The following is a 19,695-nucleotide window of genomic DNA, read 5'->3' on the forward strand; positions in this document are numbered from 1 at the left end:
CCTGAGGCTGAGACACCTTCCTTCCCCATCTGAGGCCAAAGCCCTCTTCCCTCAGGCGCCCTCCAGCTCTCCTTCCCGCCTCTTTCACACTCCCTCTCTCCTCCTCCTCCTCCTCCTCCTCCCATCCCTTTTTCTTGGGAAGGGGCGGGAGAGAGGGAAGGAGGCTGGAGCCAGGTGTGGGGTGCGGTTAAAACCCTCCGCCAGCCGAGAGGGAAAGGAGCCTCTGCTGAGAAGGACAGCAAGAAGAAGGAGGACAAGAAGCAGGAGCCTCTCCATACTCCTTCCTCCTCCGCCCATGGTGCCTTCCCCTTCCCCTCGGCCCCAGGGCGATCGCAGGCGGTGATTGGACTCACAGGTAACGCATTGTGGTGGTGTTGTGTGCCTTCAGGTCTTTCCCGACTTAGAATGAGGGGGGCCTGTTGTTGTGTGTGCCTTTGTGGTGACTTTTTGTTGGGTGCCTTATGGGGACCCTGCTGTGTGTCTGGTGTGCCCTCAAGTCGTACCCTATTATTATTGTTGTTGTTGTTGTTGTTGTTATATTAGTATTAGTATTTTACCTATGCCTCCCCATGGATCGAGGTGGGCAACAACAACAATAAACAGACACACACCACATCAATGTTGTGTGTGTGTGTGTGTGTGTGTGTGTATATGTTGTGTCCCTTCAAGTCCTTTCAGACTTATGGCAGCCCAGTTGTGTGTCCTCAAGCCATATCCCACTTATGGTGACTTTGCTGTGTGCCTTCTCCAACTTATGGAGACTCTTGTATATGTGTGTGTGTTGTGTGTGTGTTGGGTGCCTTCAAGTCATATCCCACTATTTAGTATTATTTCTTACCCCCAACAACAACAATTAACAGACACACACCCCACATTAATTGTGGCGACCATGTTGTGTGTGTCGTGTGCCTTCAAGCAGTTTCAGACTTATGGCGACCCTGTTGTGTGTGTTGTGGGTGCCTTCAAGTCTTTCCCAAATGCAGACTCTTTTGTGTGTGTTGTGTGCCTTCAGGTCTTTTCCTGCTTATGGTGACCCTGTTGTGTGCCCTCAAATCATACCTCACTTATAGAGACCCTGTTGTGTGCCTTCAAGTCGTTTTCAACTTTGTTGTGTGCCCTCAAGACACATCCCACTTATGGCAACCCTGCTGTGTGTGTTGGGTGCCCTCAAGTTTTGTCCGACTTACGGAGACCCTATCAAGGGTTTCTCTTGGCAAGGTTTGTTCAGAGGAGTCTTGCCATTGCCTTCCCCTGAGGCTGAGAGAGTGTGACTTGCCAAAGTCCCATTGATCTCTGACCCAGTGGGTTTACATGGCCAGGCTGAGAACTGAACCCTGGTCTCAGGAGCTGCAGTCCAACACTCAAACCACTTTGTTGATGTTGTGTGCCTTCAAGTCATTATCAACTTATGGTGACCCTAAGCCGAACCTTTAACAGAGTTTTCTTGGCATGTTTCTTCAGAGCAGGATTGCCATTGCCATCCTCTGAGGCTGAGAGAGTGTGACTTGCCCAAAGTCACCCAGTGGGTTTCATGGCAGAGTGGGGATTCAAACCCTGTTCTTCAGAGTCATAGTACAATGCTCAAACCACTACACCAAGCTGGCTCTCTTTCCTTGCCTTGTTACTGACTTGTTTCTTTTTCTTCAGGAATAGCAAAAGCACTTTGGTTTTGACAAAAACTGAGAGTTTAAAACCCTTCCTCCTAATCCAGAGGAAGAGGGACGTGAAGAAGGACTCTCTAAACATGCTTCGAATGCTGAGGAATTGTTTTAAATAGAATTTTGGGGCTGAAAATAGTTTTGGGAGCCAGGTATAATTTGCTTTACTAAAAGAAGAGATGGGGATGAAGGAAGAAAGTTTGACAGCTTAATCCAGTTTTGGTTTATACATGGCTTTTAGCCATTAAATCTAATTAGAATCTTCTATGATAAGATTACCTGAATAACAACTACTCAAAGAGTATTAGAATAACTACTACTTCTCTAGAGCTTAGGAAAGTTACTGTTTAAGCCACAACTTCCAAAATCCCTCAACTCTTATGGTCAGTGGTCATGCTGGCAGAGGAAATCTGGGAGGTGTCATCCAAAAAGGTAACTTTTTTCAGGCCATAAAAGAATAAATCAGCATCTTCTGGATACTAATTGTCTTAGAAAGAGAGTAATAAACTAGAAGGAATTTGTTCTCATGGAAAAGGTGTTTTTTAGAGACTTTCTTCCCTTTATAAAATAAAAATTCCAGAGTAATCTGTTGAAGACAAGACTTGCCCATGGAAACTTGTTGTTGTTGTTGTTGTGTGCCTTCAAGTCATTTTTAATGTATGCCGACCCTATCACAGGGTTTTCTTAGCAATATTTGTTCAGAGGAGGATTGCCATTGCCTTCCTTTGAGGCTGAGAGAGTGTGACTTGCCCAAAGCCCAAGTGGGTTTCATGGCCTAGCAGGGATTCGAATCCTGGTCTCTCTCCTTGTATTTCAACATTCAACATTCAAGCCACTACACCACAATGGCTCTTTCCCTGAAAGCCTATGCTATTATAAATGTTGTTGTCTTTAAGATGCCACTAAATTGTTCATTTGCCTTTGATGAATAATCTGTTGGATGATTGAACTGAATTATCTATCCAGGAGTTTCAGCAAGAGTAGTAACAATCTTTCACATGTCTCCTTTCTAGATTTTTTCCACTCTGTAATGGTCTACGGTTTAATGGTTTAAGGAAGACTAGTTCATTTGTGGTTTTCATTTGTTTAGAAGTGAAGATTAGGGTTAATATCTGACCTGGCTCTTCACAAAACGTTGACTGGGTTGTAATTGACTTGAACAACAGGTTTGGTAAACATGGTGTATAGGGAGATGCCAGGTTGAGGAATCTATTTCTTCAATTGCTCTCCTGCCTTTGTTTCATTTCCCTCTGATCTCTCATTGTGAGGACAATCCTAGAGATAGACGTCAGGTTTATAAGTAACAGGGAGGCAATTTTGTTCAGAGAAAGCCAATTGCTCTTTTTTTTTCTTTTGGTCAGACATAAGAATAGAAGTAAGAATACATGTCTTGTTATCCCCTGCCATATACAAAGATGAGATCTTGGACAAATTGCCTAATCCAAGCCATAAAATTGGATTCTTAATGTCTCCTTCTGATATTCATGGTAAGAATGAAGTTTTTACTGTTTGGAAATTGGACTCAAATGGTACTTCAGTTGACTTTGCCAAGAATGCACTTACACACCTAATAGCACCTTAGATTACTAAACCTGAAAACATCTAATTTACTCTTTCATCAGCACATACAGTTTAGGCAGGTTTTTAACTAAGAGTGGATTCATATTTCTAGTCCGCTCTCCCCCCCTTCCCTGTATAATTACAGCACTGTAGTGTTGAAAGGGTCCTTGGAAATCACTTCACTTCTGTTTTACCATTGCTTCAAATGTGTTGTAATGTATTTGTTTCCCTCAGTTGTGTAGGTATGGTTATCTTGTATTGTTATGTTAGTGAATCTTTGATAAGTTTGACAATAGATTTAAGGTATGCAAGCTTTGGGTCTTAGCATGACATGAGTTCAAATTTCTCCACAATCACCACCTCACCATTTGGCTTTTGGCAGAATCATTAGCCAGGAAAGAAGACCAAACCTTTCTGACAGAGGTCTAAAACACACTGCAGAAATAATCCAGTTTGAGACTGCTTTAATTGCTATGGCTCAATGCTAGGGAATCCTGGGAATTGTAGTTTACTGTGGCATCAGAGTTCTCTGACAAAGAAGGCTAAACGTCTCACAAAACTGCAGTTCCCAGAGTTCCTTAGCATTGAGCCAGGGCAGTTAAAGAGGTCTCAAACTGGGTTATTTCTGCAATGTGTTTTGGACCAGAGTTGTTGTGACTTAAAGCATTACTCCAAACCCAGATAAAATTAGAAATGAATCATTTCCCTCATCTTTCTACGTACAGAAACAGAACCCTCTGTCAAACTGACAGTTGGTGGTAGTGGTGTGTGTCTTCAAGTTATTCCCGACTTAAGGCAAATGTAAGGCAACCCTATCATGGGGTTTTCTGGGGCTGTGAATGTGTAACTTGCACGGAGTCACCCAGTGGATTTCCATGGTCGAGTGGGAAATTGAACCCTGATCTCCAGTCATAGTCCAGTGCTGAAGCTTCCACACCATGCTGGCTCATGATGTCTATTAACCATCTCTTAAATATTTAATGGTGAGTCAAGGAATGCCTTGTCTTGCAGCCATAAGTTGTGAATACAGTCAGCCTTTCTTATCCACGGATTCAAGCACCTACGGCTTGAAACTATACAGAAAAAAGCATAAATTTCAAATAGCAAACCTTGATTGTCAGTTTTATATAAGGGACACCATTTTGTTATGCCCTTGGATTGAATGGGACTGGAACATTCACAGGTTTTGTTATCCACCAGAAAAAAAAAGGGGGGGGGGGTGCTGGCAGCAAACCCAAGCGGATAACAAGGTCCCACTGTATTTAGGTTTGGTGGAATTTAGGTTTGTCTGTTGTTGTTTTTTCCTTCTTCCCTCTTTAATGCTCTGTTTGGAGATCAGTTTAGAAGAAGAACTGGTTGCAGAAAACTGATTCTATACAATGGTTCTTTACATCATATAACAGAGTTCTTGTGAAGATAAATTTGATAGGAGCTGGAAATGTCTCTCCCTGGAGCAGGTATTATGGAAATGATTGATAGTGTGGTCAGCTATTTCTGTTTGGTGTCATGTTGTCCCCTTAAGACTGATCCCACAACACTGTTTGGAATAACTGAAAGGTCCAGTGGCAACTGGTTGCATTTAATACCACAACAGAAGTATACTTTTCCCACGCTGGGAAGCTGCTAATTATAATAAAGTGCTCATGTGTATGTCTCCCCTAATTTTTGTATTTGGAATGCAGAAGTTTCAGAGAGTTGTGGCAAGTGGCAAGCACATTTCTGTACCGCTTATCAGTGAACTAACACCCCCTAAGCAGTTTACAAGCAGTAAGCCAATTGCCCCCAACAAGCTGGTTACTCATTTTACCAACCTATGAAAGGATGGAGCCCTGCCTGGGATTGAACTCACAACCTTGTGGCTGTGAGTAGCTGCAGTGATTTAACCACTGCCCTGTCAGGGCTCCTAGTTGTTTAAAGTATCTGGGAAGAAATAACAGCAATCAGATTTTCTATGAAAAGTTTCCCCCCAAATATTAGGTAGCATTCTCTTCCTCTGCCTTTGCATTTCCATGTATTCTAGTAGCTTGGCAATTAACCCATATATTTTCATCATACTGTTCTGCTGTGTAGACTGTAAGAAACAAAATCAGTATTTGCTCTGCTTTCCTGTTTAGTGCCACAAGGATTGCAAGTACGCAAGCAGTTATGGAGGACTCTTTGGGGATAGAGCCATAGAAACAGAGTTGGAAGAGGCTTCGTGGGTCATTAAGTCCAACCCCTGCACAGTGCAGGATCTCCAGCTAAAGCATCTCCAGCAAGTAGCTGGCCAGCCTCTTTTGAAGATGTCTGGAGAAGGAGACCCCACCACCTCTCTAGGCAATTGACTCCACTGCTAAACCACTATTATTGTCAAGAAGTTACTTCCAATGTTCCTTCAATTTCATTATGGCTTGCATGAAAGACCTTTGCTGTACATTTTGCCCTGTGGACCACACTGACTTTCTTTCACCTTTATTAACTCGTAAATGTCAGCCAGTGAGAAAGTCACCTCACTTTTCCACATTAGGCTGCTATTATAAATGGGCCATAAGCAAAGAATACATTTCATTTGCCATGCAGTGCTCATTCTGTCTGCATGTGATGGACAACACATAGAAAATGAAATGAAGACAACATCAATTAAAGTTAATTTCTGACACACCTGAACTGATTTTAAGAGCCTCATATGGAGATTGAAAGAGATTTACATTTGTAAAATCACTGGATCCTATCAACAGCCCAAACCCTCCCTATCTTCAGCCTGACATAAACTGTACTCAAACTTCATTAATGATTAGGAAAAGAAAAGTGTAGTTATTTCTTGATCATTATGATTAACTGAAGTGATACAATAATCCTGTCCAGGATTATTTAGCCAAAACAAACTTTCCTCTGTTTTTCTAGAGGACAGGGCCTATTTATTGGTGTAATATGACAAACAACTGAAACAAACAGTAGGACTTAGAAGGACACATTATATTGTATTAGCACATTGATTTGGGGGAGGGAGGGATAGTGGTTAATGTTAAGCATATAGGTATTTTGTGCATGCAAGGAAATATTTTTGACTCTCTTCCCACACTTGCTCCCATTACTTTTTCCTCACCTTGTTTCAAACATGCAAAGAAGAAAAAAGTCACGAAAACAGAAAAGTCATGTCTGCAAATCAGTTTGTCAGACCATGCAGATATAAAAGGGGTGAAACATTTAAGGAATTATCTCATTAAAAATGCCATATCTGTTTATTTTCTTGCAGAGTATCTGTTCTTTGTCAGCAAATTTACCAAGTTCAGGAGATGCATGCCAGGTTGTATTTTGGCCTTCCATGACTGGAATAGTAACCAGTGGCAACTAGTGCAACTTCTTTCATCAAGGCAGCCAAAGCAGAGTCATTACCCAGAAAATAACAATTTTGTTTTTTAATCCAGTTTCAATCACCAATTCACACAGTAGACCTGCATCTTGAAATGAAAGACACTAAGGCCATGAACCAGGTCAGAGATGCATCAAATCATTCTTCTAATGTGTGGGGCTGAGCAAAATATTAAGAAATGTTTTATTGCTAGTTGTTATGAATAGTGCTGTAGGATTTAAGAACCAAAATATATTAAAGATATTGAATTATTTAAAAAGCATTGGAGGTTAATAAATAATGAACGAAGAAAGTAATTTCTGAAATGTTTCAGAATCAGGCTTTGTCAATCTTGACAATGTTGTATTGGTTACATACTGTACATTAAAAATTTTTTGGCAAGACTGTTATTGTTGCCAATACACTAAATTTGCAAATTCAGATTATAGCAATTTGAGGATGGACACACACACACACACACACACACACACACACACACAGAGTCTCCATCTACCATCATAGTAAATGAAAATACTGTGTCTTATTCATATTTATAAATACAAAAATGAATTGCATGAACCATCCCATCATTTATGACATGTCCTTTAACCACAGAGGTGACTTGTGTTTTTCAGTTTTATGGCTTGGAGTGAAGGTATACATCTATAGTTAGGCGCCTCGCTGTGCTTCTTCAATGCCCTATGTTTAAGCAGGTGTTTTGTCTAATATCCTTCCATACATTGTTACTCATCCAGAAGATAATTAGATGGGTAGGATAGACCTACCTGTCTATCCTGTACAAATGGTATGGTTTCCAAACGTTACTGAGTGGCTTGGGATAAAGGCATGGAAAGGTGGCTTATGTCTCACTGCAGGTTCATAGAAAAGGATACCCCAGAACACCATACCAAAACAGTATCTTTCTAGAAACAAGAACATCTCATTTGTGTTTATACTAAAAATATTTTTGAAGGTGACTGGAATACATAGTGTCATCCAGGATTTCAGGTCTAAGCACATCTGCACTATGAATGTAATTTGGGATGTGTCCCTGAGAAGTTATTTAATTCTGAACAATCATCTTTGAAGGCATATATCAATAATAAATATTTAGCAAAGCTGTTGATTAAGTACATTCATCTTGTAATTTGTTAAAATTTAATCTTGAAAGTAAAATGTTACCATTAATTATTCAGTATTTGAAAAGTCTGGTGCTTGTCAAAGGGGTGGAGGGGAAGGTGTTCTATGTGTTCAACTACTTTTAATAGGCAAACTGAAATCTATCTCTAGTTGGCAATGTCATTTCACTCATGGACAGTATGGTCTTTACTTAAATCCATGCTGAACAACATGAATGCCATCTATCACTAGGCACTGTGCACCAGGTTTTACCATTGATCAGAATACACATTTGTCTGAATCTTGCTGTGTATGTCTTGTGTGGTCTTGACATATCAAAACACAGGAATGTCCTATGAAAGAAAAATCTGTGTGTCAAAAACAATAATGAAGAAGCAGCCCAGAAATTAGGAAATAACTGTATAATACTTAAAAGCATCTACACAAAATACAGGACATATGCACATAGACAGCTGAGCTGGATGGTGTTGTGAAATAAACAGTGTGAAAAGCCTTGAATTAATTTGCCTGCAATCTTGGTAACTGTTCTCCTACTCTCCTTCAAATAAATGCATATGAACAATCAGCCCTCTGCATCCATGTCTTGATAAGATTTGAAAAGCAAACTTTGATTTTGCCATTTTAGATATGGGGCACAGCTTTACTGCAACATTGCCTATAATAAGACCTGAGCATCATAGATTTTGGTGTCCATTGGGGTTCTTGGAACCAAAACCCAGAGGATACCAAGGGCACCTGTACAAATATATGTTGTTATAAGCACATATTTTAAAACATAGGAAATAAGACACAGTATTTTTATTCTAATCTCATGCTATAGCATTCATTTACATCTTGATGGTGGCAGTTAGCTTACAGTTTTAAACCGCTTAGAGACTCTCAGTGCAGTATGAAGCGGTATATAAATGAAGCTGCTATTGCTATTGCATTCATTTCATTTTTACGGAGCACATATGAGCATTTTACTTAGTATATGTGCAACAAATCCATCCATGTTTTCTATTCTGTGTATCTTATCAGAGTTTGCTTGATTCTGTGCCATGACATACAAATGTGGTTAATTGTTGTTTGGTAATGTGAAAGAGCTTTGAATAATAGCTTTTAATAAATGCAAATATGAGGGAATCTAGCTAATTCTTTTTAGCAGCACATTTATTTAAGAAGTTGCTGAACTGTGTGTTGTGACATCAGGTAATTATCTTAGAATTACCATTGTTTTAAAAATGGCCCAAAGCTAAATCTCTGTAAGTGAAAATATGCAGGATTTCAGCAATATCTTAGCCTAGAAGCAATCCACTACATGTTCATAGCATTGTCTGGGACGTTGTGTCTAAATTAAGGCCCTTCAATGAAATACACAAACTCTAATGACTGGCTCTTATTTCATTTTGTCAAAATCTTTTCTGTTCCCATAAACCTCTGTGGGAGTGCTGTCACAAAAGGTAATGAGTCATTACTTTTGGTAGTCCGCGGGAGCGTCTACACTGTAGAAATAAATAATGCCCTTTGACACCATTTTGATTGCTGTAGCTATGGAATACTGAGATATGTAGTATTACAATGTTTTTAGCCTTCGCAAGAGTATGGGATCTCACCAAACTACAGATCCCAGGATTCTGTAGGATGGAGCCCTGGCTATTTCTACAGTGTAGATGTACCCTGGGGAACTTACCTGTGGATGATCTCATTTTGGAGGAGCTTTCCAACTCATATTGGAAAAACTACCAAATTGTCTTCCAATGATAGAAGATACTCTATCCTACATCTTGGAAAGCTGCCACCATCTTTCCCAATGTTTTATCTTCTAGAGTCTGCCTATACTTGAAAGTGAGCCCAGCCCAGTTGATTTCTGTGAAAGAGTATGATTTGCCCAAAATTTCCCAGTGGCTTTCCATGACTGAGCAGAGATTCAAACCCTCATGTGTGAAAGCCCTAGTCCAACAGTAAAACCACTGCACCTTTGATCCTCCAGAACTGTTTTTGTGACTCCCCCCCCCCAACAGGACCCCCAGAGAAGAAAAAATATTTTGGAGCTCCAGAATGCCTCCACAACTCTAGGTTATGTCAACAGAATTTCCACCATGTTTGGAAGCCCCCTGGGACCCCAGGGATCAAAAAGACGTTTTGTAAAAATTTCAAAAAACCTTTTCCCTGAAAGGCTTCAAAATGCCCATTAGGAGGGCATGGAGTACATTTCCACCACATTTTGTATGCCCCCTAGGCCAGTTTAGCCCCAGGAGCAGCCTTTTTTTAAACTCCCAAACATGGTAAAAATGGCCCCATAGCCCCCAAAGTATTTGGGTGCAAAACATTTGTTTTGTTTTATTTTTATTTTTACTGTATTTATTTATTTTGTGGGAGCAGGTGCAGCCGTCAAAGGTCTTTTGAAAGCTAATGCGGCTCTTTGTGTTGTTAACTGCCCCCAAGCCATCCCCAACTCATGGTGACCCTGTGGATGAGACATTTCCAAGCCCCCTCCCATCCTCCACTGTTCTGCTTAAATCTTGTAGATTCATTCCCTTGGTCTCTCTACTTGAGTATCCATCTGGCGCGTGGTCTACCTCTCTTTCTATTGCCCTCCATCTTTCCTAGCATTATTGTCTTTTCTAATGAGTCCTCTCTTCTCATGATGTGACCAAAGTACGACAGTCTTAATTTGATCGTCTTGGCTTCCAGGGAAATGTCTGGCTTTATCTGCTCAAGATCCCACTTGTTTGTCTTTTTAGTTGTCCATGAGATCCTCAGCACTCTTCTCCAGCACCATATCTCAGATTAGTTGATTTTCCTCTTAATCACTTTCTTCATTGTCCAACTCTTGCATCCATACAATGGTGATGGGGAATACAATGGTTTGGATGAGTCTAACTTTAGTGTTAATTGTATATCTTTACACTTTTTAGGATCTTGTCTAGTTCTTTCATAGCTTCTAGTCTTTTACAATTGCCCATCCCAGCATTACACCATGGTGGCTTTACCTATCACATTTCTTGTTGAAGTCAATTTATCAGTTTGGAACTGAATGAATAACACTGATATGTAATACTTGACAGATATTATTTCACCGCCATACAATATTTGTGTTGTACTGGTTTCGGGCCAGGCAGCCATATGAGAAACTGGAATATGGTCAAAACAGAAATAAAAGTTAATATTTTACTTGCTAGTAAAATCCAGGAAGCATTGTATTTGGATTAAACACAGTCATGATCATAAATATGGTCATGACTCTTGAGTCAGCAGTCTCTGTCCTACAACTTTGTAGTTTCCCTATGAGTCAATTTTAAATTAAATCATTAGCTCTTTAAATCTGTTGCAATGAAGATCATTATTCCAGTTTTACTCTTCCTGAGAACCATTCGATTCTACTATGTTGTTGTTGTTGTTAACTGCCCTCTGGTCTACCAGATCCATTCTTCTCTGTATTCAGTTCTGATGGCACACTCTTGCCCTGAGTACAAGGTACACTACATTATAACCACTATATTATGTGAAAGTTTTCAGAACGACACTCAGCCAGAGTCCCTTGTGGCTGAAATACAATATATCTGTTTGCACACATGTGGAAAGCTATGCACATAACTACAAATATTAGTTGTCTATGTTGTTTTTTTTCTTTCCATCCACTTTTATGGCATTTAAGTTGGAAATATTTCAACTGACAGTGAAAAGAAGATTGTGTGTACCAGGGATCCCTAGTGAATCTCTGGACCATAATTTTATAACCACTGAAATAGTATAACTTGTACAACAAGGACCAATTTGATACGAATCATTATTTGTTCTGTATTTTATACAATCATGCCAAGTTTTATACAGCCTAGGCTGAATACTGGCTTCTTTTTATATGAAGGTGATAGACTGTGGAAAAGACATTCCCTCTGTGCTAGAGGCTAATTTGGTTGCCTTTGTATTATTAGCATAGTTTCCTATAGTGTGGTGTAGATCAAGATTTGGAGAGATGCAGTGGATTGTGCTTGGCAGTCACAGTTGGCAGTGGCCTCCTGGCATATGTCCATGAAATGGGAACACACATCACTTCACACTTTCTGTTTACTCAGCAAACCTTGATCAAACTTTGATGTGAAGTGGCTCTAGTCTAAGCAGAATCCAGACCTGGGCTTGCTCCATCTACAAAGAAGCCAACCGCTGTTGTATGCAAATAATATAGCAAATATTAAGTATGAATCCCAGTAAATCTAATTTTAAGAGAGAAGTTTATTATTTTGTGAGGGGAGAAAGTACTTCTTCAAAAGTTTTCCCCTTCACTGATCTCTTTAGTAGTACCAGTTATCTAAAAACTGGACCCTTGTCTTGCAGTTTCAAACTAAAAACATCAATGCTGCATTTTCTTCAGTTAACTGGGCAGAAAATATTTTTGGTGCTTTCTTGACTAAAAGGGTGTGACAGACAGGTTTGCTGTGAGTGTCTAGGCTTGTTTCCTGCCCAGCACTCAATAGCCTGAGTCAGGGTTATGGAAGGTTATATTTATGACAATAAAAGGGATCAAAGTTATTTTCATCTTGCATATGATGTTAAACCAACCTTGTTCTAAAGTAAAGCAAGTTTATATGAAGAAATATTGGGCTAAATATATCAGACCTGAGGATCGCATAACTCTCCAGCTGTTGAACTCCAACTCTTGTCAGCCCCACCCAGCATGACCAATGATCAGGGATGATGGAAGCTGCAGTCCAGCAACTAGCAGAAGAGCACAGTTTCTCTATCCATGACATAAACATACAATGGTCTGGATCCTTCTACTTAAACTACAAAATTTAGTGTTGGTTTTTTTATTGTTGGTTTTTGCTTTTGTTACTTCCTCTGTGTTTTTGCAATGCTATATGCTTGCAGGATTAATCCCATGACTTAAAACCCATAACATGGAAACGATTTACCAGAACTTTACTTTATGAAAGTTAGTTATTTGTTGCTTTAAAGCAATTAAGAATACCAGTGTCTTCCAGGGTGACATTTGTGGCAGTTTCTTTATCTTAATCCAAACTCAAACATGTCTTCCTAGCTCAGTAAAAACAGGCATTGTTGCTGGGTTTATTGTCATGTAAAGCTGCTAGTCACCCCTAATTGCTATAGACTCTTTTTACATTGGAGGTTCTCATAACAAGTAAAAAACTTACCCAAGACAAAGTTATTTTCTCAGAAGAAACAAGACCCCCACAGGGCAATAATAGATTTGTATGAAATGACTTCCAAATGTCTGAGATCCTGCATCAGAGGTGACAGTGTGTAACATTATGATGACAGAACAACATCACTGATACAATACACAATCATGCTAGTGAATTGCAATGATTCACAGTGGTGCACCTTGCAAGATGTCCCATTGCACAAAAGAACACATTTCACAATAAGCTTATTAATAATTTTCATAGTAATAATATTTGAATAGTTTTTTTGCTGGATTTCATCTTATAAAATGTTTACATATTAAAATAATCCTTTTGTCATATTCTTTTTCTCCTAATAGGTCCAAAGGCTCAGACGATAACATGGACTGGGGAACGCTGCAATCCGTTTTAGGAGGAGTAAACAAACATTCCACTAGTATTGGAAAGATATGGCTGACAGTGCTATTCATCTTCCGTATTATGATCCTTGTGGTTGCTGCAGAAGAAGTCTGGGGTGATGAGCAAGATGATTTTGTCTGCAATACTCTGCAACCAGGATGCAAAAATGTCTGCTATGATTATTTCTTCCCTGTTTCTCATATCAGACTTTGGGCCCTCCAACTCATCTGTGTCTCCACTCCTGCACTTTTGGTGGCAATGCATGTTGCATACAGAAGGCATGAAAAGAAAAAGAAGTTCCGAAGAGGAGATAAAAACTGTGAATATAAGGACATAGAAGAAATCAAGAGACAAAGATTTCACATTGAAGGTCCCTTATGGTGGACATACACTGCCAGTATCTTGTTTAGGCTTATTTTTGAAGCTTCTTTCATGTATGTGTTTTACTATATGTATCAGGGGTATCATATGCCTCGCCTACTGAAATGCAGCATTTCGCCTTGTCCCAACATAGTGGACTGTTTTGTTTCCCGACCCACTGAAAAAACAGTCTTTACTATTTTTATGATTGCAGTTTCTGCTGTTTGCATTCTGCTAAATGTAACAGAGTTCTCTTACTTGCTGCTGAAGTTTTGCGTTAGAAGGTCTAGGAGAGCAAGAACCCCAAAAAATCACACCAACCATGAGAACAAAGAGGAAACTAAACAAAATGAAATGAATGAGCTTATATCGGATAGTTGCCAGAACACAGTAACAGGATTTCCTAGCAGCTAAGGTGACCGCAAGCCTAGTATGCATTTGCTGCGGAATACATGGTTACGTTAATAGGTGCCCGTGAAATTGATTATATTTAACTAAGGAATAAATCAAGTGGGTAAACATAAGTATTACTACATGGTGGAATTAGGCATGTTTAATGTTTTTTTAAAGGTCAATAACAGCATAAGAATCTAAGGTTAATAAGGATTACAAAGGAATTTACATCCTTACATGCATATCCTTATTGAGTCAGCTATGATTGTTTAGAAAGTGATACTTCTTAGTGCCTTCCTACTTACATGGATCCTAAAATTAAGGGGAAGAGAAATAGCTGCCTTCCATGTTAAATACTGTTAGTATTACAAGACACTTTATCACCACTGTAGCAATTTTTAATTGTAAGATTGCATCTAAATTAAAGTATTTTTATAAAGTCTGAGATGTTATGGATGAATGAGTAGTGCCACCTTTTTATTAATATTGTTTTCTTTAAAACAAGCATGAATGGCAATGTCTTCATTATAACAGTGCTGGAAGTGAATAATTTTAAAGCACATGTCTACATGTTGTAAATAATTCTATGAATATTCTATATACTGCCAGTTATAAAATTTGATATCATATATTCATGATATATTCCTTTTTGAATAAGATAGATATATTCATTTCATATTCTATTAAAGGTCTCAGAAAATTTCTTTGTTCTTTTTTTTAAAACTTTAGACCGGAAATGGTAATAGTATGACAAAGGAGGGTAGCTGGCTGAAAATAATGTGAAGACTTTTTCTTTCAACTGGTATGACTAGAATTTTAGTATAAAGTGTTTTAAATAAAGAAAAATGCATTTGGTTTGGTATATGTTTATTATTATAATACACACACATATATATAATCCAGTGATTAAAAAGAACACATTTTCACTATGTTCCCTGTGAGACCAGCGGATACAAAATTGTAGATTTGGGGCCCAAACAGACAGGCCAAAATAAAGCTGCTTCAAGTAACTTTGGAAGTATGCTGTTTAAATGACACACTCGTCTTAAGAGGCCAGAAGCTGTGCCAAAAGCTGTGTTTCAGTCCTTAGGACTACAGTGTGGCTTTGGCATGGCTTCTGCCCTCTTGGGACACATGCAGCATTTAAACAGCATACCTCCAAAGTGACCCAAAGCAACTTTATTTTGCCCTGTCTGTTTGGGCTCTTACTTTCTTGTTGATTCCAAGGCCTAAATCCAATGTTAAAATTGCTCCAGGTATGCATGTATAACAGCACTTTCTCCTTCTCCTGTCTTTGCCACCCTGAACACCCCCAAAACAAGTGTTTTCAGCTGTATCCCCAGACCTCCAGAGGTAATTTTGGGGCTGCAGTGAGGAGAGTTCACACACACACTTCTGCTGATAGACGCAGTTCCAGTAGTGAGCAATTGTCTACTCAAAGTCCCACTGAACTAATGAGACCATCTTCCCTATGTCACATTTTAGGCAGTTTTAATTCTGGCTTTGTGTATTCCATACCATTTTCTAGAATAATTGGTTAATCTTGGGATTGCAGACCAGCTAATTCCAAAGACGCATAAATGTGTCTTTATGTTTGTGCTTTTATTTTAATACAAGAAGTGAGAGTAACTATCTCAAGGCATGTGAGCAGGAAAAAAGCCCTAGCATTGACTGCCTCAATAACCAAAAAATCAAGAAAAGGGGAAAGACTGAGACAGGTAAGGCATCCACAAATCCTACACTGAGCCAGGAGGCAAAACTATATAGCTGTTTCTTTCACTGTAATCAACTTAGCACTAAACGTCATGGTCTGGCGATAACACACTTAGACAAATACAATTAAAAAAGCCGAAACTAACAAAATGGCAGGATGTGGATGCTATCTGAAGCTTAAGTCAATGTCACAAAACTATCTATGAAGTAGAAATCCTGAGTGTGTGCATGGTTCACTTCAAGCTTTTTCACACTACCTAAGTATAGCACTTTGATCCCACTTTAACTGCCATGGCTGTGTCTGGCAGAGAATTCTACATACCTCCACCAGCAATAACTACAAACCCCCAGATTCCATAGCAGTTAAAGTGGAATCATAGCGTTGTAATTGTGCAGTATGGAAAAGCTTTAAAAATCAAAACTAGAATGTAGCTTATAGACCAGGGCTGGGAAGACATCTAGCTTGCAGGATATACTAGTTATAAAAGCCAGATTCACAGTAGTGACTTGGAAGAGGTACATCATAACTTGAAGCTTCTGGATGGTTGGAAAGAAGTCCAAAACACACATTTGTCGTGAAATAAGGAACAAGACGTGCTGTGCACCTGCTTGCCCATGAATCTCTGTAGCAGCCTAATTTTATGTAGGTAAGTGCCTTACAGTAGATCCTTGATCTACTGTAAATCATACAGTGATCTACCCATATCTCTAACCAAGCATCCACACATCACTGGATTATACTTTTAAGAATGTCCCATGCTAATAAACTAGTTAGATGATGCAGGACAGAAGTACTGTACATGTTGACACAACATTGGGAGACCAGATCCAAATTCAAATGCCACAAGGCAACAAGGGGGTCAGCTATTTTAGATCTGATCCTAACCAACAAGGATGACTTGGTTAATGAAGTGCAAGTGGTGGGATCCTTAGGTGGAAATGTCCATGTTCTCCTGGAGTTTGTTATACAGTGGAAAGGAGAAGCCAGGCATAGTCAGACACGCATCCTAGACTTTAGGAGAGCGGATTTCAGTAAACTTAGAGAAATACTGGGGGTGATCCCATGGTCAGGAATACTAAAAGACAAGGGAGTTCAGGATGGATGGGAGTTTCTCAAAAGGGAGATACTGAAGGCACAAATTAAAACAGTTCCAGTGAGAAAGAAAAACGGGAGATGTCTCAACCCAGGATGGATGACTAAGGAACTTTCAACTCAGCTAAATTTTAAACGGAACATGTATAAGAAATGGAAAAATGGGGAAATCACCAAAGAGGAATTCAAACAAATAGCTAGCATGTGTAGAGATAAGGTCAGAAAAGCTAAAGCACAGAATGAACTCAGGCTTGCTAGAGAGGTTAAGAACAACAAAAAGGACTTTTATGGATATGTCCGCAGCAAAAGGAAGAAGAAGGGCAACTAAAATGGTGAAGGGCCTGGAAACCATACCCTATGAGGAACAACTTAGGAAGCTGGGTATGTTTAGCCTGGAGAAAAGAAGGTTAAGAGGTGATATGATAGCCCTGTTTAAATATTTGAAGAGATGTCATATTGAGGAGGGAGCAAGCTTGTTTTCTGCTGCTCCAGAGACTAGGACTCGGAGCAATGGATGCAAGCTCCAGGAAAAGAGATTCCACCTCAACATTAGGAAGAACTTCCTGACAGTAAGGGCTGTTCGACAGTGGAACACACTCCCTCGGAGTGTAGTGGAGTCTCCTTCTTTGGAGGTCTTCAAACGGAGGCTGGATGGCCATCTGTTGGGGATGCTTTGATTTAAATTTCCTGCATGGCAGGGGATTGGATTGGATGGCCCTTGCGGTCTCTTCCAACTCTATGATTCTGTGATTCTATGGTGTGGCTGGTAGGACCATGCTACAATGCCACCATTGTGTTTCCTACAACCAGACTCCACAAAGATCACAAACAGGACAAGATTAAATATACCTAGCTGGAACACCTCACCTCCAAAGGATAGTGGTGTCATTGTATACATATATATAATTTGTATCCTGCCTTTCTTCCAACACAGGAGCCAAGGTGGCTTATAATGAATTACAGTCAGCCCTCCATATCCACAGATTCTGCATCCACCGATTCAGTCATTCACAGCTTGAAAATATTCCACCTCCCCTCCAAAAAATCTAAAAAGCATACTTTGAATTTATATTAGGGACATAATTTTACTACACCATTGTATATAATGGGATTTGAGCATCTATGGATTGTGGTATTCATGGGGGGAGGGGGGGCTGGGACCAAACCCCAGTGGATATCAGGGGCCCACTGTAAAACAAAGTACAGGCTTAAAAAACCTATTAGTACAAAAAATACCCAACAACTAACAATTCTATTAAAAACACAATACCTTTTTTAAACAGTTTTAAACACATTTAAAACTTTATTTTAAAAAGATAAAAGTCCAGCACAGCCTATTAAAAGCCCTTTTGCAACCCGAACAAAGGGGTTATTCAGACAAAAATAATCCAGGATTAATTGGGGTTGAATCTCTGTCTGTTGTTCACATGCTTCCCCAAGGCATCCAATTAAATTTGGGAGGGGGCTGCCCAAAACCCCCATTTAATCCAGGATAATTGATATTGGGATTTCCCCTGAGTTTTTGAAAAAGATCTGCATCTGTGGTAGTGTGAATAACCAATGCAAATAGACCTAAATAGCCCCTGGATAAAACTCTGCATGCCTTGAATGTGTTCCAAATGCATTTGCCTTGTTGACTCCATTTTTATTCAAATGTTTGGATGTGCGAGCAATAGAACTTGAAGAGATGCACATTGATGCTGTTCCATAGTGTGACTAGCAAACCTGGAATACATGAGTGAGATGATTTGCACTGTTGTGCTAAGAAAAACCAACAACGTCCGAATGACCCCTAATAGACAAATAAAAAAATCTTTGCCAGAAAAAAAAAAAAGGGGGGGGGTTTAAAGATAAAGGGCAGTTCAGTCTGGACTCACTTTCTTCTTTCCTAGGTATCATTTGCTTGCACTGCTGCCTGTGCTGACATGACATCAATATTAAGAAGCATTATTAGACACCCAAATTGGCCAAAATCCAGAGACATAGCAATGTTAATCTGGAATATCAGTATGCAAAGTGACCCTGTAATACCTTTGAGACTAACTGAGTGAAAGAAGTTCTCAGTTTTCATAGACTTGATCTACTTTCTCAGATGCATGGAGTGAACTCAGGAAGGACCTTTCTAATCAGATTATACAACTAGCTATAGAAACACAAAACTTGTGGTGATGGTGTGGTGTGGTATGGTGATGAGTTGACAAATTCTATTTCCATGCATTTCTAGTACTATTGATTATAAGGGTCCTTTAAAAATTAAGCAAATTATAAAGTATATATACGGACAGGTTGCTTACCTGTAATGGTATTTCTTTGAATGGTCATCTGTGAATACACACAAATGAGGTTTTTCTGTGCAGGCACAGAATTACTCATTTATGTGATTCACAGAGACCACACACACACACTAGCAATGTCTCCCTCACCTAGATATGTACATATAACACAACCAAAAGCATTTCCTAGCACTCCAGTGAGTAGAAGCTGTGATCTTTCATCACAGGTTTACATTTCTCAAACCTTTGCAGGCAGGGTTTGGAAACTATCTACTATAACCATTCACTTATTGAGTGTGTGGGCCGGGATGACTTATATGTTTGCTTCATTATAGCTGATTAAGCTAAACACCTTACAATTGTAAAGATTGGTATCACTGGTTTGCTCTCTGGTAGTGGAGTTAAAATTATTCCTGGAAATAAAAAAGTAGTGATTGTTCAAAGACTCAGGGCCTTTTCGCATTTCAAAAGAAAGATGAAAGGCAATGAGAGTTAAGCGACATCTGGTTTACCCTCCTGCATGCCTGTGAAGCACTTCTGCTTCAGCTATACTTCCAAGGGAGATAATGCATGGCTGTTGTCCTGCTGGAAAAATTCATTTGGCAAAAGCCACACATTTATGACCAGTTCCTTCTCAAGGGAAAATGTA

General features: G+C 39.4%; 1 protein-coding gene across 1 annotated transcript; it reads left to right on the plus strand.

Annotated features, from left to right (window-relative positions):
- Positions 1-319: 319 nt before the first annotated feature.
- On the plus strand, positions 320-14,822 carry LOC149319952 (gap junction beta-6 protein-like). Its single transcript, XM_089508218.1, has 2 exons — positions 320-355; positions 13,175-14,822. The coding sequence occupies exon 2, from the start codon at positions 13,197-13,199 to the stop codon at positions 13,986-13,988; it is 792 nt and encodes a 263-aa protein (XP_089364344.1). The 5' UTR covers positions 320-355; positions 13,175-13,196; the 3' UTR covers positions 13,989-14,822.
- Positions 14,823-19,695: the final 4,873 nt, after the last annotated feature.

The sequence above is a fragment of the Sceloporus occidentalis genome, unplaced genomic scaffold (genome assembly GCF_023333645.1).
Source record: "Sceloporus occidentalis isolate IW3139 unplaced genomic scaffold, rSceOcc1.0.p SCAF_2, whole genome shotgun sequence".
NCBI lineage: Eukaryota > Metazoa > Chordata > Lepidosauria > Squamata > Phrynosomatidae > Sceloporus > Sceloporus occidentalis.